At 38.5% G+C, this 23,677-nt stretch overlaps 1 protein-coding gene across 2 annotated transcripts in view; it reads left to right on the forward strand.

The window, feature by feature from the left end:
- Positions 1 to 1,826: 1,826 nt before the first annotated feature.
- The window catches only part of LOC126193984 (CD2-associated protein), an 83,369-nt gene continuing 61,518 nt past the window's right edge, over positions 1,827 to 23,677 (forward strand). The window contains exons 1-6 of one of the 2 annotated variants that reach the window (XM_049932730.1): positions 1,827 to 1,972; positions 2,111 to 2,280; positions 2,817 to 2,871; positions 2,950 to 3,086; positions 5,802 to 5,985; positions 20,725 to 20,841. In XM_049932730.1, the coding sequence (XP_049788687.1) occupies positions 1,969 to 1,972; positions 2,111 to 2,280; positions 2,817 to 2,871; positions 2,950 to 3,086; positions 5,802 to 5,985; positions 20,725 to 20,841 (667 nt within the window). In that variant the 5' untranslated portion in view covers positions 1,827 to 1,968. Of the gene's footprint in view, positions 1,973 to 2,104; positions 2,281 to 2,816; positions 2,872 to 2,949; positions 3,087 to 5,801; positions 5,986 to 20,724; positions 20,842 to 23,677 lie in introns of those variants that run through there. The other variant, XM_049932732.1, reaches the window with a different exon arrangement.

Consider the following 23,677-nt stretch of genomic DNA (forward strand, 5'->3'; position numbering starts at 1 on the left):
CAGTCAGGTAGAGATGCAGTATTTCTTGATTTCCGAGAAGTATTTGGCTCAGTACCGCACCTACGCTTGTTGTCAAAAGCACGATCATATGGGGTACGGAGTGAAATTTGTGACAGGATTGAGAACGTTTTGGTATGGAGGACACAGCACCTTATCTTGGATGGAGAGTTATCATCAGGTGTAGAAGTAATTTCCGGTGTGCCCCAGGGATGAGTGTTGGGACCCTTGCTTTCCATGTTGTATATTAATGACCTTGTAGGCAATATTAATAGTAAAATCAGGCTTTTTGCAGATGATGCAGTTATCTATAATGAACTACTGTCTGAGAGAAGGTGTGAAATATTCAGTCAGATCTTGATAAGATTTCAAAGTGGTGCAAAGACTGGCAATTTGCTTTAAATGTTCAGAAATGTAAAACTGTGTACTTCACAAAATGAAAAAAAACGTAGTATGCTATGAATATAATATCGATGAGTCACTGTTGGAATCGGTCAAGTCACACATATGCCTGGGTGTAGTGCTTTGTGGAGATATGAAATGGAATCATCACATAGGATCAGTCGTGGGTAAAGCAGGTTTATTGGTAGAATACTAGGGAGATACAACCAGTCTACGAAGGAGATTGGTTATAAATCACTCGTTTGACCGGTTCTAGATATTGTTCAAATGTGTGGGACCCATACCAAATAGGACTAACGGGGGATATTGAACGTATACCACGATAGAAATCTCACAAACTGCTTATCTGTGAGAATGGTATCTTCAATGACATTATTCGGCATTGCTCTACGGAGAATGGCTGCACGAATGGTTACAGATTTGTTTACTCCCTGGGAGAGAGTAATATAAATACTGAAGGAACTGAACTGGCAGACTCTTGAAGATAGACTTAAATTAACCCGAGAAAGTTTATTAACAAAGTTTCAAGAACCGTCTTTAATGATGACTCTAGGAATATACTAGAGTCTCCTACGTATTACTCACATAGGGATCGTGAGGATAAGATTAGAATAATTACTGCATGCACAGAGGCATTCAAACAATCATTCTTCCCGCGCTCTACACGTGAATGGAAAGGGAAAAAACCCTAATAACTGGTACAATGGGACGACCCTCTGCCATGTATCTCATGGTGGTTTGCAGAGTACAGATAAAAACGTAGATGAATGAACCTGCAAAATTCTATCATTATACGACTCATAGTTCCTGAGAGATGATGATATAAACATTGAGGTTGGTGATAAACTAGCTGTTCTGAAAACGAAGCGCAAATTACCCAGACTTTACTTATCATGTGTTGATAATGAGAGCACTTAAAAGTTTGACGACTTGAAGTCAAATATTTATCTAAAACATTTGTAGCCTAAAGTAATCAGACGTCTGAAGCAGTTTTGTACATGGGAGTTCGATTCTTTAAATTATGATTAATGAAGTAAGTAACTTTCATCAAACTGTATGATTTCTTCTCCAACTGGCAATGTGTTGTAATAAATGATTGACGATAATATGTTTTTTGATAGCGTAGCGCTAAAGAATCTCTGATACTTTTTTTTAAATTTTGTCTTAATTAAATCGAGGTCGTACCCGGAAAAATAATTACGTTTTCAATCTTTTACTGTGCAACGGATCTGCGGTGCAGTGATCTGCACGAGAGAAGCTGTTCCCATGAACCCAATGAGTACCTCTTCCAGTGTCACTGCAATGTAATCGTTACCATGACAACGGGATCCGCGACTCAGCGCAGGAAAGTCAAAACACATCATTTCACAGAGCCTCCAGTGAGGGCAACTACACTCGGTAGTCTTCATGCTATATTCTTTGGTGGACACTGTGTGTTGTGAATATGGCACACTTGTTTACGTATGATATCATTTGGGCAGGGCCGTCGTGTCAGGTGTGATGTAGTCCTGTCGCACCTACATGGAACGTTTAAAGAGGATTTCCCGCCAGTAATTTATATGCGTCAAAATGGGTTAGTACAATCGATACGTAAGTTACACATCACTGATATATGTGTTGCTGTTATCTTAAGCGATAAGGATGGCATCAGAGAGTGGATGCTAAAGTAAACGCAATGATGAGTAGAAGATACTGTTTTAACTTTTTTTAGGAACATCAAGAATAGAAGCAGTCGTCGAATTTGACTACGTGGCTCAGGAGCCCGATGAACTGACGCTGAGGAAAGGTGATGTTATTACCAACATCAAAACACAACCAGGAGGATGGTGGGAGGGCACTTTAGGAAACAAGAGAGGAATGTTTCCTGACAATTTCGTCAAGGTTGGGAAGCATGTGCAAAATAATTTATTTATGACAATCACTGTTCTGTTTTACTGACTGTGCGCTGTCCAGCGACCCAAATCTTTAGATGATGACAGACACTGATTCCATGTCATTAAATTATTATTTTGCGACCATCTGTGTTAATTGCGAAGTTTGCAAGTGGAACTTAAAGCAGCAAGTGATAGTCTCCAGAAAAAGTGTGACTTTAAAACGAATTAGCTCAGCTTATAACTGTGAAATTATATACTAACATGTAGTGTTTTGTGGACAAAGTATATTTAAATACCTGCTGCGAGAAACAGGTTATTATCTTGTAAACAAACATACAGTGTATGCATCAACCAACTAACAAGAAGTAGCACACTTCACACTTTTGATTGCATTTGAAACATACTGCACTATGCTTAACATGGGTGCCAATGATACATAGTGACAGTTACTATTAGTCTCTTTCTGTTACTGTAATACTATCATAAATTGCAGAATAAGAACTGTATGTGTTTAACAACATTTACATGAAATATTTATTTCAGGTTGTTTCAGAGCCACCTGACAGCAGAATGTCAAATGATGTCGCTTTGAGGCCAGGTAAGACTTTAGAGTAAGACAAAAAATCCACTGTTTCCTGGAAAGGCAAGATATAATATTTTTTTCAATTTGTTCCAGTTAAGGGAAGAAAGTGCAAGGTCCTTTTCAGCTATGCTCCTGTCAACGAAGATGAGTTGGAATTACAGGTTGATGATATTATCCATGTCATTACAGAAGTTGAAGAAGGCTGGTGGAAAGGAAGACTTCGAGATAGGGTGAGTAAATTGTGTATATTGATTTATAAAGCATGAATCTGTTTTCTTTGTTGCTTCAGACCTTACCAACTTGTTTATAAGAGGAAGCATTGAACTGTGGGTAAATCTAAAAACAAGATGATGAGCATTATAGCATTATTTTTCTGAGCATATTTTTTAGGTGGGATGAATATTACACTCAGAGCATTATCGTATTGGTGTAATAGTTTTCTCAACAGAGACTTATCTGGTTGTAGACAGTGTCAAATCCACATTGTCCCAGAGTTGTTGAGAGAGTTAAGAGGGTTGCAAGTAGTTGAGTGTTTGGAATTGAAACAACAGTAATATCACTTTTTGAAATCACCACAAAGAATGGGAATTATTGTATGTACCAAGAAAACAGACTGTTGTTCAAATGTCGACATAACTCTCCCTGGGAACAAACAGGAAAGCTCTTGACAAGAGTGAGCTACGTTATGAAACAAGTTCCTGGATTTTAGAATTTTTGGTAAAAATCCTCAAAAGTACAGATTTTTAAAGATGTACATTGGAAAGCTCATATTTAGTTTCTACACTGTCTGTATTCATAAAATGTAGTCTTCAAATGGGAAACACACACTGAAAAAGACTGCAATAGTAATCCAAAATTGGAACACACAGTTAACAGAACAAAATAGACCCAACACAAATACTCTAGACTAAATATGAAATAATTACAGTAATGCAGAACTTTAAATGCATGGGAGTGCAGATTGACATGGGGCAAGAGGAAAGAAATGTTCACACACAGTTAACTGTGATTGAGTGGATTTGGGAAGAGGAATGATGACAAAAACTTACATTCTACAGTTTTATTTTTGAAATATAAAAACAGAAACCTACTTCATATCTGTCTCTTCCATTGCCTGACAGTATTCTTAAGCTTGCTTTTTTTTAGCTTTGTTGCACTCAAAAGTGCTTTGATACTTGAGTACAAAAAGCAAAATACTGTAACTGGTTTCTATGTAAGAAAGGAACAGGGGTCACACAAAAGAAACTTCCTGTTTGTTGAATATGCCATAAATGTTACTATTGAGACATGTATTGCTGTTGACCTATTAAACAGTTGAATAAGAGGGGCAGAAAAGAAGAATGGTAAGCTAATTCGAAGGTACACTAAAAAGGGATGAGGCAGTTAAAACATACAGTTAAGTCTTAAAAATTTGAATTTCCTTACTGGTACTGGAAAAAGGAGTATGTCCTACGTTGAAAGTATATTCAAGTCTGACAGTTATACAGTTACTTGCTTGTCTCCGTTATTTTGTTGTTACATGAAACAATGTAGCTGTATTATCAGTGGTTCTGTTCATCTTGCTTATCAAACAAATGCACTTTTGATTAGTATACTTGAATTAAAACTTAGAACTTAAGTTCTATACACATTCACTGTTACAACTCTGAACTTGTTCTGGTGGGGTGTGATTTTAATTTTTAACAACATAAGTAAATTTTTAGTCAGGTATGTTCTTCAGAGACAATGTAACTTACTTGCTAATCCACCAGGCATTTTACCTGAATTAAATTTTTTGCCAAACTGACTGCAACATGCCTGAAATGTCTTAAACAGCTGTGCAGATTCTTGTTAGGGGTCAGAAAGCTTAGTCAGGCTATTTTAAAAACTTCATATTTATTTGATTCTCAGAAGTAAAAACATAGATATCACGTCTGGCAAATGGTGTGACCTTGCAGTGGCCCAACTTTACCTATCCACCAACTTGAAACTGTGTACCTGAGCAAATTGTAGATTTTTCTAGGGAAATGTGACAGTGTCACATTCTTGACCTTCCTTGTCAGTTTGTGGGATAAAAAATATTTTCCATCTTATGAATTACTAATCCGCTGAAAGTGGAAAGATCTTTAAATTTAACTGTTGCCTAAGGCATTTTTTCCCCCCTCACTGTAGCAAATATGGTTTAAAAACGGATGAAGATATTCATTGCTACAGTCCAGTGGTGGTGAAACATACAAGTGGAAAGTTGACTCATCATTTAGAATAAAATCCTTGTTTCCACCTAAGGTGTGTTTATAATTTCTTGTGAAATTGTGAATCTGCATGCTGTAAGAGGCAAACATTTTCTCAATACACTCTAAAAAGCTGCCTGGAAAATGCCCAGTTAGAGAGATGCAAATTACCTCACTTTGTAGGATAGTATACAAAATTCTCTCTCTCTCTCTCTCTCTCTCTCTCTCTCTCTCTCTCTCTGTCCTCATCTGCTGGGCATGAACCACCTGACAATCTCCTGTCTCATGTGTACCAGTGGCTCTCAAATGTACATTTGTGCCACTCATAAACTGTATGTTTATGAGAAGCGTTTCCACTATATGTTGTATGACAGTTCAGTTTTGTGATAATCATGGTCTTTGTCTTCCAGTGAAAATAGATAACTACTATGTAATTACCTGGAGCAATAACTAATTGTGAGGATTGGTATTTAGTGCATGATAGTGTAGAACTCAGTTCATTTGTGTAACTGTAATTAACTTCTACAAATATTAGTAGATATGCATAAGAAAAGTCCTGATTTTTATTTGAGTACATTGTTCTTACTTGTTTCATTTTAATTGTGGTCTGTTAAGTAGTGCACTATGCAGAGTAGGCTTCGTGGAGGAAAAAAAGAGAGAAAACAACGTATGTATCAAATGACTTTCATTTCAGTAGCAGTTAGTTTTTAATTATATATAACTTCAATATTTCAGGTAGGAGTATTCCCATCAAATTTTGTAGCTGAAATAGAGGAAAAGACTGTTAGCAGCAGCCCATATATCAATGCCAGCACTGCATCACCACCAACAGCTACAACAGCGAGTGGGTCAACGACGACAGCAACAACTACAGCTTCATTGTCGCACGAGATGAAACCTGCTCATAGAGAAGAAGCGAGTATGTATTTGCATATTGTTTCAAAATGTTAGATAGTTGTTGTCAAGTCTGGATAGGAAAAAAGCTTCATCACACAAATGTAAACAGAAAATCAGATACAGATTAGCTTTTGAAATTAGAGTGAGGTTTCTTCATCTGAAAAAGACAGTAAGTTTTTGGAGGATGTGATGCTAATTGGGAATTTAGCAATTTTGTCACACTCTGCTAAAGGCTAAATCAGACACAGCAAGATAGCACCAATCCCCCACCTTATACCTCAAAAAACTATGCAATGTTAGCAAAACCCAACTTTTGAAAAACTAAAGAATTAAAAAGGATAGAGGGTAATCCAAAAGTACAAAATTCAGAGTGCCACTGAATTAACTCCCACATTTGGTGGATACCTGATCCATAGGGCAGTTTTTTTATTTTTTTATTTAAAAATACAGCTACAGTTTTGGGTGTCTGCTAGGTAATTAGCTTCTTTCTACTGATAATGGTTTGAGGTGGACGAGCAGGGTTGAAATGTTGAACAATAACAATCTTCGTTGGGTCACACAGAATATTCTGTATATAGACCTAATTGACTTAGTCAGCTTCCTCAGGAAAAGTCATTGCGGAAAACTCAAGAAATCGAAAACATTGAATTACATTCCATGAATGGAAACCACTGAATTAACATTAAAACAAAGTCTTGCTGACTGCAGACCATTTGAACACTAAATAATAGTGAGTAAGTCAAATACACAACATTCAGAATACAGCATTTTCAACTTCTCGTGGTATAATGAATAGTCCATTAAATTTCGGGTCTACAGGCACGCAAATAACATTTCGTCCACTGATATTTTGGCTGCTTATCATCTGGCCATCCTCAGAGTGAGTCTCAAGACTGATGACAAGATGCCAAGCGTGGCCTTACATGCTCAACCGCTACTGCATGTGCCGGTCACAGACGCTGGTCAGCGGCAAAGAAATACGCTTGCACATGTGCTGCCTGTGGCGAAGGCATACAGACATTAGATTCAGTATTGATGTATGATCGGTGGCAGTGACACCATGACTTCTCTGCAGTTTAATTACCCCCAAGAGCTGGATTCCGTACTTTGTACAAATTAAAACTGTTATCACTATTTATTAAATTATTAGCTAATCTAATCTCTATAGCTGCCTTGAAGACAGATTCCCAAAACAGAGGTGGATGTTAAAATATTCACATCACTGTCATTCATGGAATGACCTGTATCCACACAATGTTGGGCCACAGCTGACTTGTCTGGCTGTGTTAAGCATGTGTATCTTCGATGCTCCACACATCTCTCGTGAACGGTGCGTGTTGTTTGGCCTATGTACGACTTCTCACAATTTCCGCAAGGAATCTGATAGACACCCACTTTATGAAGCAGTAAATCATCCTTTACAGTGCAGAGCAAAGCCGCAATCTTCTGGGGGGGGGGGGGGGGGGTGCGGCGGGAGATCACCGTAACACAGTGTTTCTCAAGAATACGGCCCATCTTTAAATAAAGAGCATCTATATAGGTTCACAAACGTATTTTTCTGCCAAATATTTAGCTTCCTTATAAAAACCACTGGTAGGAAAATGTAGTCACTGCTTTCATAGTTCTGTGGATTTAATTCCAAGACTTAGCAATGACAGGTTAAATAGTACGGATGTGCTTGTTAGTTTTGACGTTGTATCATTATACACCGAGCTACCTTTAAAGCAGCTACAATCACTTAGTAGTGGAAAGGCTTCAGGTCTAGATGAGATACCTATAAGATTGCGAAATAACTTGCTCCTCTTCTAGTAGGAATTTATTTTAGATCGCTTGAACAACAAAAGGTACCTAAAGACTGGAAAAAAAAGTGCCGGCCATCCCATTTTTAAGAAAGGGCGTAAGACAGAGCCACACAATTATAGACCTATAGTGTTGACGTCAATGTGTTGTAGAATTATGGAACATGCTTTATGCTCAAGAATTATGACATTCTTGGAAAATGCTGGGTAGATACAAAAAGTAATGAACAGGTCTTAAGAGAAGTGAATGAGAGAGAACGCTGCTAAATTATATAGGAAGAAGAAAATCAAAAATGATAAAGTACATAATGAGACACAACCAGTTCCTAAAGAATGCATTTGAAGGAAAAGTTTTAGGGGGGGGGAAACCAAGAGGCAGGCCAAGAGCAATTTATTTTAATAAAATCGTATGAAGAATTGAAGAGGATGACAGTGGAAAGAGGGACTTGGCTAAATCAACAAGGCATAGCCTTTAGTTTATGATGCTGGTGGAAAATGAACAGCTCCTCCATAAAAATCAACATGGATTCCACAGACAGAGATCCTGCTGAACTCAGCTCGCTCTGTTCCTCCGTGAGATCCACAGCGCAGTGCAAAATGGCACTCAGGCTGATGCCATGTTCCTTGATTTCAGTAAGACATTTGACACTGTCCCACATTCTCGTTTAATGAAAAAAATATGAGCTTATGGAGTATTGGAGCAGACCTGTGATGAGATTCAAAACTTTCTTGCTCTTAAAGGAACTAAATCAACAGATGTAAAGGTAATATCTGGAGTTCCACAGGGAAGTGTGATAGGACCTTGGCTGTTCACAATATATATAAATGATCTAGTAGAAAGTGTTGGATGCTCTTTAAGGCTATTCACAGATGATGCAGTTGTTTCTATCAAGGTAGCAACGCCAGTAGGTGGTAAGAATTTGCAGAGTGACCTGCAGCGAATTGATGAATGGTGCAGACTATGGCAGTTGACCCTGAATGTAAATAAATGTAACATATTGTGCATTCATAGGAAAAGAAATCCACTACTGTACAGTTACACTTTTGATGATAAACAGCTGGAGACAGCATCTGCCGTAAAATATCCAGGTGTAACTGTCCAGAGCGACCTTAAATGGAATGACCAAATAAAACTCAGTTGGAAAAGCAAGACAACAGACTCAGATTCATGAGAAGAATCTTAAGGAAATAAACTCATCCACGAATCAAGTGGCTTATTAGGCACTTGTTTCCCCCGATTCTTGAGTATTTTTCATCTATCTGGGATCCTTATCAGGTAGAACTGATAGAGAAGATCCAACGAAGAGCGGTGCGTTTCGTCACAGGATCATTTAGCTGGCGAGAGAGCGTTACAGAGATGCTAAACAAACTCCACTGGCAGACGTTAAAAGATACACATTGTGCATCACGGAGAGTTTTACTACTGAAGTTTTGGGTCAGCACTTCTCGGAAGGAGTCGGACAAATATTACTTCTCCCCACATATGTCTCGCATATTGACCACTAGGAGAAAATTTGAGAAATTAGAGCCAATACAGAGGCTTACCGACAATAATTCTTCTCATACACTATTCACAAGTGGAACAGGTTTGGAGGGATCAGATAGTGGTAGTGAAAGTACCCTCCACCACACACCATTAGGTGGCTTGTTGAGTATGATGTAGATGTAGAGATGTAAAGGACCTTTTATCTCTTATCAGCCAACAGTTTGATAAGAACATTACGGTCTCATTTGAACACGTGCTTTTATCATCTTATTTTCAGTTTAATGGTGAATTTTATGAGCAGGTTGATGGCTTTGCTATGGGAAGCCCCCACTCCCCTCTGGTAGCTAATTTATTCATGGAAGACTTCGAGGACAAGACACTGGACTCGGCAAGTTTTAAACCAATGGTCTTCTGGAGGTACGTGGATGACACATTTGTGGTATGGCCAAATGGGATGGATGAATTACATTGATTTCTTGAGCATTTGAACTCTATCCATGCTGGCATCAATTTTACTATGGAAATAGGAGGAGGTTGCCTCCCCATTTTTGATGTTGTTGGCTGTAAAGTTGATGGCACATTAGGACATGTTTTGTCGGAAACCAACACACACAAATCTATATCTACATGGCAGTGGCTGCCATCACCCTTCACAGAACATAGGTGTCCTTGAGACCTTAGCGCATAGTGTGCACTGTATATCCTATAAAGATAATTTGCAAGAAGAGCTCACATTTCTCAAGAGCATTTTTAAAGCAAATGGATTTTCTCCACAACAAATTCATAGAGCATTCAATGCCAAACCTAGAATACAGGTGTTTGATGGGGAAGAAGATAGTAACTCCTTCAGATCAAGTGTGTTTCTGCCCTGTATGGGTGCTCTTTCCTCGAAGATAGGCTGTATTCTTGAGAATCACTGTTAAGATTATCTTCGGCCCCCCACAAAGATAGCAGCTTTACTCAGCTCTGTAAAGGATGACTTACTGCTTCGTAAAGTGGGTGTGTATCAGGTTCCTTGCGGAAATTGTGAGAAGTTGTACATAGGTCAAACAACATGCACTGTTCATGAGAGATGTGTGGAGCATCAATGATACACAAGCTTATCACAGCTAGGCAAGTCAGCTGTGGCTGAACATTGTGTTGATACAAGGTGTTCCATGAACCACAGTGATGTGATTATTTTAACATCCACCTCTTCGTTTTGGGAATTTGTCTTCAAGGAAGCTACAGAGATTAGACTAGCTAATAATATCTGAGGACAAACTTTTATCTGCGTGGCTGCACACCCAAAATTTAATGGACTGCTCTTCATGGAAACATGCAGATTTTATTGGAATTTCTTGTCAAAGAATGGGAAAATTAGCGCACCAGAAATTTTAGATTCTACCATACAAAATAATTTGATCCAAAGAACAAAATGGGCAAATGTAGGAAACGAATAAATTATTTTGTTCAACACTCTCCATGTGCCTAACATATTGTTTACAGGCAAGCACATTTTGCTCTCTGTACATGAAGATACAGTTCAATAATGATTTTTTGTTGACTATTCTCATGAACTCCACAGTTGTTTGTACCATTGATTACTGAGCAAAATGGTGCAGTGCTTCATATACTGGTTGCATATTTGATTGAAGCATATTGAGATCAATCATCTGCCATTATGAAATGAAACAACTATAAGTGAGGAAGAAAATGATTAATGTAAAGAGATAGGAAATTGTAGATGGCATTCAAGTGAGCTCTGGTTCTGGAAATGCTCCAGATGACACACAGTAAATGTTGGTGTAAGTGCTGGTTTTGTTTCAGGAATCTTAAACTTTCCTACAGTCAGTAGATTACCAGTTGCTTGTACTGTTCCAGTACACTGCCATTATTTTAATCAATTTGAACTTATTATATCTGATATATGAGACATGTTAAGAAAGTAAATGTATTAGATTCTCATACTTCTTTAGAAAAAGTGTACTTGAAAAAATTACAAGAAATTGCTGATACAGTTGTTGATAATTTTTCCACATAATTACCATCTAGTTCAGTGCATATGGTGAGCCATGGCACAAGCTTCTCTGTGTCCTCCCCCTCCACCTACCTTCAGAATTTTTCTGTGCCTTCTTGTTCGTTGAAAATTTAATTCCACTCATGTGTACCTTCAGGAAGGTGAAACGATCTGAAGCTACCAAGTCAGGAGAGTACATGGGTGGGGAGAAACTGGGTTCAAACGTCCCAACCAAATGAGTCAAAAGAGTGCCTTGGTAACACCAGTATAAGGAGGTGTTTTTGTGCAAGAAGCACATGCCTGTCATCAGCATTCCCCTTGGTTTGTTTTGCATGCTCCCGTAGAATTTTTTTAAGGGTCTCACAATATTGTTGTGCATTGATGGTCTCCACTTGAGGCAGAAATTCAACCAATTAAGCCTTTTTGGTTTGAGAACACTTCAGGCCATGATGTCTTTGCCAGAATTTGTGGTTTTGAATTTTTCGGCAGATTGGAATTGGTGTGGCACAACTGTGACAACTGTCTTCTAACTTGGGCATATAACTTGCCACCAATGTCTCATCTCCAGTGACAATAGAGTTCAGAAACTCCTTGCCTTCAAATTCAAGTCGCTTAAGAAACCTGCAGGTACTATTGACCTGATTTTTCATGTGCTGCACTGTCAGCTATTTTGGGACCCATCTTGCGCAGTTTTCAGTATCTCAGCTTTTCTATGAGCGTCTTCTATAATAGAGTTCTGGATAACTGGAAACATCACAGAAATTTCAAGCACTGTCAATCGACTGTCTTCATGAACCGATTCCTCAATTTCTTCCACCAACTTGTAAGTCAAATTGAAAGGTCATCCATTCGTCTGTTAGTCTTAATATTTGTTCTTCTTTCAGTAAATTCCCTACACCACTTATGTACTCTTTCTGGTGATAACACCTTTACCATAAACTACTTTGATTCACAAAAAAAAGAAAAATTCATTAGGTATTGTTCCTTCTGCAAATAAAGAGTGAATCACAGCAAATGGCTCTCACTTTCTGGAATTTCTTACCGACAGCTTTCACACAGCTGGACACCACAACATGAGTTTACATTCTACTGTATTTTTGCGATGCTTACTCTGGACCGGGGATCCCCTCTACCTACCAGTGTTGTTAAACCTCAAAGAAAACCTCAGCCTCTTATGGTTACAGTACACTGATTTTCTGAACATGTGTTGTATCTAACAATTTTCTAAATCTCATCCCAACTTCAAAGATATTCGCCTACATTCTAATAATGACCAATACATCTTTCAATATATGCCAGTTACAACAACAGACGGCAGCACTTGATAGTTGCCTTCTGCTGCCCTTCCATTTAAAACAGTGGTTCCTAACCTTTCCAGACAGTTACCCCTGGATGCAGTCGGGTATTAGCTAGAGATAAAACATGAGCTCTGTATGCACACTTTAAATTCACCAGTGGGTCCTATGACATCATCTCTGAACGATGTGTCTCCATACGCTGGAGACTCAACTTCAGTCTCCACTGCTGCCTGTTTAACTGAAAACTTGTCACGTGCGTCTGTTGTCAGGCACAACTGGGTTGTACCATCATAAAAAGGAGAATGGTGTAAACTAAAGTTTGGGGTACCATCCCCATCAGCATGGACCCATGACACAGCTATGCAATAAACTTAAAGCATGCTGCAGGTGAAAAATAGGTCCACAATGTGTCTTACAATTGAAATAAATGGTTGTAGCTCTATCATAAGTTGCATTGGGAAGTATCTTTTTTATTTCTTGATGATGACTAGTTTCGAATGCAAGTGCCCATCTTTAAACCATCCTCAAGTGTGACAGATACAGGCAGTAACTGATGTGCAAAAACTGCCCCTGCAGTAATCAAAGCTACGCTATGGCCAACTCAAGAACAGTAAAACACACCACATGGGACGGACATCGGAGAGCTACAGTTACATGATGATTATTATATACCACTACAGTGACTGGTCAGTTGGCAGTGAATGCTGTTCAGTTCATACATACATTTATGTAAGTGTGGTGGTAGATAAATAAAACAACTTACTGCAGTCTTCAAAAAGTTAGAGAAATAAGTGAGAAGCCACAAAACACACTATCAGCCCATAAAGGCAAGTTGTCATGGCCAAAAGAAAACATACATAGTGCATTTTTTGGTTGCTAAGACATAAGTGACGTTGCTGTGTGTCCAGTTTCATATGACAGAGCACATGTTGTCTCATGGTGGTGGTGGAATAAACAATAATACAACCAATTTCTTTGCGTTGGATGATACCTATACATTTTTTGTCTGAACCAGGGACTAAAGCAGCTGACATTCTCCAGACAACTCTCTCTTTGAGATATTGAGTATTTGTTAGGTATGTCACACTTCCACTGCCACAGACACTCAATAAAAAGCATGAACATGTGTAGTGGATGGACTATGTGGGGAGCTATAACCTCCAGTACATCGTGTCACACATGTATGCTAACTTTTGAAAAAAATTATAATAATTTAAAAGTATTTTAGTTCTATGATTGAAACTCAATAGAACCCTTATTGTTCCTACCCTATCAGAATATTTCATTTTACCTCCCAGAGGGTAGTTATCCCAAGTTGGGAACCATTGTTATGAAACAGCCTCCCATCCTACAATCTGTTACATGTGAGGACCATATCTCTTTTGATACCTAGTGAGATGACATAGTAGTAAGACAGTGGAAATGCATTTGGGAGGTCAGTTGTTCAAATCCTCATCCAGCCATCCAGATTTGCAAATTCCTAGATAACCTGCTTAAAAATTTAAATGAGAGACAAGGGGATTTAGGTAAGTTAGTAGTCTAAAATATATTGTATCCTAAAAACTACAGAAATGATGACAAATGTTGTAGTTAGCAAATCACAGAAATATATGCATTTATTAATTCACTGACAGCTGTAAATTGAAATGAACTGTTGTTGGAATGGGTGTTGTTTAATATGGCATTGAACATCAGATGGAATGGCATGAATTTCGAAGAGTTGGTAGAATCATTAGTGTTCATGAGATGAGTGAACAAAGTCCTCTTATGGATTTAATCATAGAATACGCCACTGGTAAACTCCTGTACACATTTGACTGCGAGCGAGGGTTTAGTTGCTTGAACAATATAAGAAAAGAAATCAGATATTGTCTTTCTGTGGAAAGAGCAAACTTCTGATGACTACTGTTGAAAGACCATCTCACAATGACTTCGATTTTGGAAAGGCATTCACTGTGTATAGTTACCATAAAAACAGATATATTCTGTTGTGATATGATATCATGTAATGCAAAATACACAAATCAGTACCGGCAGTTTGCTGTAGTGTAAGTACGATACGGAACATGTGGATATGTATGTGTAAAAGTTAATTTAAGAAAGTAATAAAATTTCGTTTAGAAGAAAACTGTTAGCTTCAGTTCAGTATAAACACATTTCACGTTTAATTTACTGGTAGCTTCAATTCAATATACACATATTTCACTTTTAAAACCATCATTAATAGTATCATATATAAAATTTTCTGCTGGCTGTTTTTTTGCACAAATGTAAATTTTGAGTTGTGCATTTTTGTGATGTTATTTCACGTTCTAACTTAAACCAGGCTTCCAACCTACATCATACCAGGCAATAAGTTTCAAGATAGGTAACTCTCGCCACAAAAAAAATTTCGTAACCTCATTTGCATCGAGCAACTTCTTCTGCATCAGAGTGACCACAATGTTCACTTTTCTTACTACATGGCAAGTTACTGTCACCCAACTATCTACACAGATCTTTTGCCCCCTTTTCAACTTATTTCAGTGCCTTGTTGTTTGTGTCCTTGTGTATACAGTTACTGATGAAACTCGCACATTCACACATCTCCCATGACGTACTCCATGTGAGATAAAACTAATTTTATAGACATAACAGTTGTTATGCAACAACTGTTCAGCTTTATGTGTTCCTGTTGGAGGGGGGCGAGAATGTGCATGTGACTCGCTCATTAATTGTTTGCACTTCCATCTGGGTTGATCCAGTGTACAATGAAGGTGCCATGGATTTTCCTTAGATAGGCTACCCTGCCTTATTCTAGGTCTGCTAACTTTCAGTGTGTTCCACAGAACTAAAAGCATCACTTTGTCATAATCTGATATTGAATATAGCATTTATAAGTATTAGTTCTGTCAAATACAGTTCACTGTGTTTTTCTCTTACTTGCCACTTCAGAATAATGCAACAAATTTTTCAAAACTAGAGCGCAAGGAAAAAGCAGTGACAAAAATATTACACTGATTAGTCCCCAAGTGGTTCCTGGCTGAAACTTGGTGGTCAATTGCTTTGGTAAATAAGAAATAGTATTCATATTTTTTGATGAAATCAAAGAAAACCTTTTTAAAAATCCAATATCATAATTTACTTTCAGCTCCTCCTCCCTCCCCCCCCCCCCCCCTTAAAAAAAAAAGAAAAAAAAATGCAACATCTGGTGATATCCTCAAGCCTTCCCAATTTAGTTTTTCGGTTTTTCGGGATATACCTAAAAGACAATAAGTGTAAACTCGTCAATTTTCATAATTTTAGCATGCTACTTTTCAGAAACTGTATGAAGTAACTAGATACTTTGACATTCTCATTTCAAATGGCTGTTATAGTGAACAAGAAAATCTTCAGCAATATTTGACAACATTGGCTTGAGCATATAATTCTTTTGTCATTTAATGACACAAATTTGTATTACAATTAAACAACTAGTATCCCAATTGGAACTATCCCATCTTATTCTAGACCTGTCCAGTAGAATGTAAGTTTGTTGATTTTAACAGTATATCATCTTTCATCGTTGTAGCACTGTGATAAACGGCAGTCGATTGTCAGTGTGTTTCACGAGCTCAGTGGGACCTATAGGCATCACTTTGCCTGGTGTCTATCACCAGCTGCTTTCTTACTGCAACTTGTGGCTGCATGCATAGGACACTACAGTGATGATCTTACAGGCTAGCCTCAGGGATGAGATAACCACTTCTAGCTGCCATATGGGTCACTTAGTTGTCAGTGAGAATGAATGAACATTTCCATATACTGGTAAAGTTTACCTCCAAACATAACTAAGCAAGAAGAATGCAGATAAGAATTTGTTCTGTAACATTTTCTCATTTTATTCCATCCACATGCTGTATATTTGTGATATTCTCCTGTCATCATCCATTTCTCTTAACTTCTCTCACCCTGTCTGCCCATGTTTCGTTGTGCAACACATATCTTTTTATTTTTACTTTTTACCTTTACCTTAAAATGTATAGCTTTTATTGTTATTTTCCTCCAACATTTATGTATTAACATGTCTTTTGTTTTCTATTTTTGTTTCCTTGTCTCTCTATCCTTACCTTTTCTTTGTGGTAGAAAATACTTTGGTGGAATATAAATAATGGAAAGAATAAAGGCAACATCTCACCATATACACTATGTGATCGAAAGTATCTGGACACCTGGCTGAAAATGACTTAAGTTTGTGGGGCCCTCCATCGGTAATGCTACAATTCACTATGGTGTTGGCCCACCCTTAGCCTTGATGGTAGCTCCCACACTCACAGGCATACGTTCAATCAGGTGCTGGAAGGTTTCTAGGGCAGTGGCCGCCCATTCTTCACAAAGTGCTGCACTGAGGAGAGGTAGCAATGTCTGTCTGTGAGGCCTGTTACAAAGTTGTCGTCCCAAAACATCCCAAAGATGTTATATAGGATTCAGGTCAGGACTCAGAGTAGGGCAGTCCATTACAGGGATAATATTGTCGTGTAACCACTGTGCCACAGGCCGTGCATCATGAACAGGTGCTCAGTTGTGTTGAAAGATGGAATTGCCATCCCCGAATTGTTCTTAAACAGTGGGAAGCAAGAAGGTGCTTAAAACATCATTGTAGGCCTGTGCTGTGATACTGCCATGCAAAACATCATGTGCAAGCCCCCTCCATGAAAAACACGACCACACCATAACACCACTATCTCCGAATTTTGCTGTTGGCATTACACACTGGCAGATGATGTTCACTGGGCATCCTCCATACCCACACCCTGCCATTGGATCGCCATATTGTGTACCATGATTCGTCACTCCACACAAAGTTTTTCTACTCTTCAGTCATCCAATTTTCACGCTCCTTACACCAAGCGAGATGTCATTCGGCATTTACCGGCATCATGTGTGGCTTATGAACAGCCGCTAGACCATGAAATCCAAGTTTTCTCACCTCCTGTTTAACTGTCATAGTACTTGCAGTGGATTCTGATGCAGTTTGGAATTCCTGTGTGATGGTTTGGATAGATGTCTGCCTATTACACATTACGACCCTCTTCAACTGCTGGCAGTCTCCGTCACTCAACAGATTAGGTCGGCCTGTACGCTTTTGTGCTGTATGTGTCCCTTCACATTTCCACTTCACTATCACATTGGAAGCAGTGGACCTAGGAATGTTTAGGTGTGTGAAAATCTCAGGTACAGACGTATGACACAAGTGACACCCAGTCATCTGACCACGTTCGAAGTCCGCGAGTTCTGCGGAGCACCCCATTCTGCTATCTCACAATGTCTAATGGCTATTAAGGTCGCTGACATGGAGTACCTGGCAGTAGGTGGCACCACAATGCACCTAATATGAAAAAGGTATGTTTTTGGCAGTGTCCGGATACTTTTGATCACATAGTGTAGTTCAGATGTCAGTTTATCCATAGGCTCATAAGAGACTGAAAACTTTGCTAAGATTTCAGATGATACCTTTAACTACTGAAATGCATGCGTGCACGCACGCATGGGTGCGCTACTGCAGCTGCAGTTGAACCACAGTGAAAATGTCTGTGTCAGGTGGAGTGGGTAGTGGGGAGAAAAGAAATGGCCATGTTGGAGGGATGACTGACTTACATCTGTTAAGAGCGGCAGCAAGACAGGAATGTGCACTGGTGTACTCAGTCTGCTGTATTGCGAATGAGAGAGGTTGGAGGTTGGTGTGGGACAGGCACTACTGGAGAACAAGGCACGGCTTTACAGAAGTTACAGCAGAGCTGTTACATGACATGACTGCTTTCACAGGTGACCCAGCCTGCGATAGGATGGTACAGGATATTCCTATGAAGAGTCTGGAGCAGTGTGTAGGTTAGGTCTTGCACCTGTGTCTTCCATTGGTGGATGGTTCTGTGGCAAGGGGTTGGGTGTAGTTGTGGTGTCAGGATGGACCAGGAAATTTCTTAGACTGAGTGTGCGGAAGAATACCGCTTTGCAAGATGTGGGTTACCTGTTCCGTATTTCCAGGCAAAGAAATAGATGGAATTTCTAGTTTAGGACATATGTAAGTTGTTCAAATTCATGTGATAATGGACAATGAAGGGGATGCTGCTTTGCCTGTAGTCTACAGACAGCATATGCTCCAAATCCTCAGACCACTCCCATGAACCAGCTGCAGAACAAACCCCTCTTCATTTTCCAACATTCCTCTTTGACTGCAACTACTTCATTGTTGGTATTTGCTGTTTTCTTGTTGATATATTGGCTAAACAATGTTTACTCTTGCAGTAATCGATAGATGTAGTTCTGCTGTGTTTCTACTTTCTTCCAGTTTATGGACCTGAAATCTTATTTTATAGATGCTGAGAACAATTTTGAAAATACAGAATCAATCACAATTGTTCCAGTGTTCTGATAGTACAACTTAGAAGTTGATTATATTCTTCAGTATACTAATAGATGAAACTTCCTGGCAGATTAAAACTGTGTGCCCAACCGAGACTTGAACTCGGGACCTTTGCCTTTCGCGGGGTAGTGCTCTACCAGATACTGGCAGAAGTAAAGCTGTGAGTACCGGGCGTGAGTCGTGCTTCGGTAGCTCAGTTGGTAGAGCACTTGCCCACGAAAGGCATAGGTCCCGAGTTAGAGTCTCGGTCGGGCACACAGTTTTAATCTGCCAGGAAGTTTCATATCAGCGCACACTCCGCTGCAGAGTGAAAATATCATTCTTCTACTAATAGATGTTCGATCAGGTCTTGTTTGTCAGTGGCTGTTAATACAAATTTCGTTAAAACAAGAGTTGGAAGCCTTCTACGATTCTACAATGCCAGTCAAAGTAGTAATTCATACTCACAGTTCTGAGTACAATCATTTCTTCTTGTTTCTGTAAATTAACTGTGTAATAAATCTTACTCACAAGCAAAGTGTACCTAAGTTTTTCCCCACTGTCACTTGTGCATCACGAGTCACTACTGGGAATCATGTGTGTTCTGACTACATACACAAACTCCATGGTAGCAGACATTTTATGTTCATAATGGAATTCACTCCGGTAGATAAACAAGCACCATGTATTTACAAAACATACAATGGCTTTCTACAGCTTTTCCTCCAACACTGTTAACGGATGGTATCTTAAATAAACCACCAGGTCACTGTATCTAATTATAATTATGTACAGTTCTTTTCTTCATGGTTTTTAGATAGTCGTTACTTTTTCTACCACCACATGGTAGTTGTAAGTAATCAAATTGTGAAAGATAATTATATTGAGAAATGAGATGTTACGTGAAATCAGTTGAAAATTTTACTATACAGGATGGAGCAATTTACACTGATATCAATATATGCAACATCCCTTTATGTAGAGATTTATTAGGACGTACCTTTCTCCTTTTTACTGTGTGACTGACAGTAACAATATGCAATGGAAAACATAAGGAGCACAATGAGGATTTCTGATGTTGTAAATGAATTTTGAATTCCTCTTTACATTTCATCTTCTGTTGATGAGACAAACATGAAAGCACTTTAAGAGAGAAGTTGAAATTGGAAGTCGGAAATGAACATGATTAATCACAGAACCACCAGATCTGAAAACTTGTTTCGGACTGTGATTTTTGGGAGTTACAATCTACTGTTACTACTGATGCTTTGTATATAAGTGGACTGTGGAGTTTAGGAAGGAGGCAAACCAACATCTCTTAAGTGTTAGATAAAATCTTTTGTGATTGTAATAATGATGGTTCTATTTTTATAGCAAGAACATTCAGATGAGTCAAAAACTAACAGCATTCTCATAAGCAACATATATTCTGAAAATGTAATTCTTGATAATTCTAATGTTTTTAAGTCAAATTTCTTTACATTTCTGCATACAATGTTCCTCTTTGTGAACTAATGTAGTGCCTGTTTTCTGCCTCTTTATTTCTCCTTACAACAGAGCTTTACTCTGCTAAAAAAATTATGTACTTTCTGTGCTTCTTGTTGTCCTCAACTTCATTCTTCACCACAGTATCATCCTCTTGTACTCAACACCACAGTCTACTATTGTTTAACCTTCCTTGCACTTTTATATCTCCTAATTGTTTGTTTATAATGATTTGAAATGTGATTCATACTATGCAATCTTAAAGTAAACGTAATATGGGTTTGTGCAATGAGATTGTGACTCTACAAAGGAATTTATTTTTGCTAAACATAGGTGAAAGTGAAGGGGAACTATCAACATCTGTATCTAGTCCGGATTCCAGCCAGCTGCTTGATTCTACTGGGAGATCAGATCAGGACACAGACTCACCTCTTCTGCCACCAAAACCAGGTAATTTCTGATTTGTTTATCATTCTTCTATGTCTTCTTTTAGAGAAGAACTTAAGTGATCAAATGAAATACTTCAAAAAAGGCAGTTCACAATACATTTTGCAGTATCTATGAATGAAATTGGTAGAAAAGTGACACGGCAAATAAGTTTTGATTTTATCCACAATGGATGTGAAATTTCAAAGTGAAAATGTATTCTTAACCATTCATGACAAAAGCACAATTTTTCATGTATTATGAAAATACATTCCTTCAGTGCCAGAATAATTTGTGACACAAAAGTCTGTACTTCAAGGAAAGCTTGCCCATGAGCAGTGAACGTCAGTAGAATAAGTCAATACATATGCTGACAGCAAGTGGTGTTAGTTTTTCAGCAATAGCAGTTCATATGTATTTCCTCCCTTGAAAAATGGCATCCAGACATAACACATCACAACGTAATTAAGCACCTCATGGGTTTAATCAAGGAATCACACACGTCCATCAAAGATCAAAGATAACGTACATACTCCCCCCCCCCCCCATGTATAAATTACCAGGAATTTGAATCAGAATACATACAGTAGATCCTAAAGGCACCCACATCAAAAATGTGGTTGATATTTAAGGTAGCTGAACAAATGACTTCAAAACTAGAACAATTCCTCAAAATTTTTAGGCATGTTGTTGCAATTCTTGTAACTTGTTCATTAAGTATATTTCCATTTTTCACGTATGCTATGTAATCTTAAATTGTTCAAACATAGATCTGATCTAATTTCCTACCCTCATTTTGTGTGTGCAAGATAGATTTTCTTCAGTTTGCAACAAGGGATGCCCAGTTTATAAATGAGTGTAAAAGTCCTCTTTTAATAAAACTTGATAAATACACCCAAGGCATTGTTATGTCTACAGCGAGTTCTTGTGGTTGCCAGTTTTGGTAACTACAGACCTGAGGTTCTCATTACAAAAGTTGTTTGCAGCTCGTGGTCTAGTGACTAGCATTGCTGCTCTGGAGCATGGGGTCCTGCATTAGATTCCTGGCTGGGTTGGGGATTTTATCTGCCCAGGGACTGGATGTTTGTGCTGTCATCCTAATCATCATTCATGACAGTGGCTAGATTGGATTGTGTAAAAACTGGACTGCGTAAATATTGGGACTTTGTATGGGTGCTGATGGCCGTGCAGTTGAGCACCCCACAAACCAAACATCATCATTACAAAAGTAATTCTCTTCCACGTTGCTTGGTTTTCATTTTCAGTATTGGGACCAAAATCTGCAGATCTTTTGTAATGATATCTGGCATTGGTCACACCAGGTCTACTGCTACTGTCACAGCAGTTTCCTTACGGATTAATCAGTGCCGATATCCTTGGTGTTTTATAGCACTCTCTTTGTCGCTTGACACAGTTCACAAGTACTTATTCTCATACTCACATAGTATGCCAGACTGTAGAAAGGGTAGTCCCTCTCAAGACGTTCAAGACACTTTTGTACTGCAAAATGGCCATTATTTAGTTGCATGAGCCATATTAGTCTCTCCAACTTACTGGTCAGTAATGCATGATGTCCAGTCTTCTTCCTCTATATTAATCCACCTTAAGGGAAAAAGACTGTGCACTAGTTAGTAAGTTTTCACATGCACTTCTGTGCTTACTCTTTATTAATGAGATTTTGGTGTGTGTTTTGTTTATCAGTTTCATATCTTCCATCTCTCTTGTTTTTAACATACATACGCGGTATCCTAGATAGAGCATCAGGTACTGTGATTTCAGTTACTGCTATGTACTTAATTTCAAAGTCAAATTCTATGTTTGTTAGCTCCCATCTTGTTAGCCTGCTCTATTACAACTTCATAGTCATTATAAATGATGATGCCCATTCGTCTGTTCCTACTTTGGGTTTTCCACCAGCCAGATAAGAGCCAAACTTTCCGAATCCAAATAATATTGCCGAACCTTTCTTTTCAATCATGGAATATTTTCTTTACCACAACATTAAGATTGCAAAAGCAATTTTTTAGACTTTCTTTGTCGTGTGATTTCTTATAACGGTTATGAAAGCAGTCCAAACTGTCACAGCTTAAGTAGTATTACGGGTACACAATAGTGTGATGCAAATATAACACTGATTTATTTCATCCAAAAGGAATGTACATCATGGAGTATACAGCACATATCAACTTACAGATATCAATATCGTCAGAGTATCAACCCACAACATTCTCCCCACCTTGGTCAGCTTCTAGATTGATAATTTTTTGAAAGGTACCTGATATTCTGGACCCTTCATAGTTAGTAAGGCTACAGTTAATACCTTCCCATATCTTCTCTTATGCAGGATATTGTGTCCACATCTTCCTCCACATGTGGCAGGATGATCATCATCCTGGTGAAGGTTTTAATGGTAAGACTAACTCAGCTGGTAACAGAGCCTTTGTATGTTGAGGAAAGTGAGCCTTCAGTGTCTTGCAAGCTAGGCAGTATTGTAGACATGTATCATGGCCTGTCAAGTCCTAAGAATCCATAATTCTGTTCTCAGTTCAGATAATACTGTTTACTAAAAGGTGGTGCAGGCAAATCAGTCTGACGGTAGGCATCCACCAAGGCAAATAAGACCCAAGAAAGGGTTGAAGAGAGCTATCTTAAAAGTTTTGTGGTAGAGTGAAGTTGTTGCACAGAGGGTGCAACTTGGTTCATGCAAGTCTGATGCTGTCAGTTCTTCTAATGTCTCACAGCCTATCATTCACTGCTGTTTGAAGTGACGTATCCATCCTGTGATTTGCAACAGTGTGTAGCTGTTACAGTACCATGTAGATGCTAAAATATGGAGTGTTGTTTTTACCCTGAAGACGTG

The sequence above is a fragment of the Schistocerca nitens genome, chromosome 1, assembly GCF_023898315.1.
Source record: "Schistocerca nitens isolate TAMUIC-IGC-003100 chromosome 1, iqSchNite1.1, whole genome shotgun sequence".
NCBI lineage: Eukaryota > Metazoa > Arthropoda > Insecta > Orthoptera > Acrididae > Schistocerca > Schistocerca nitens.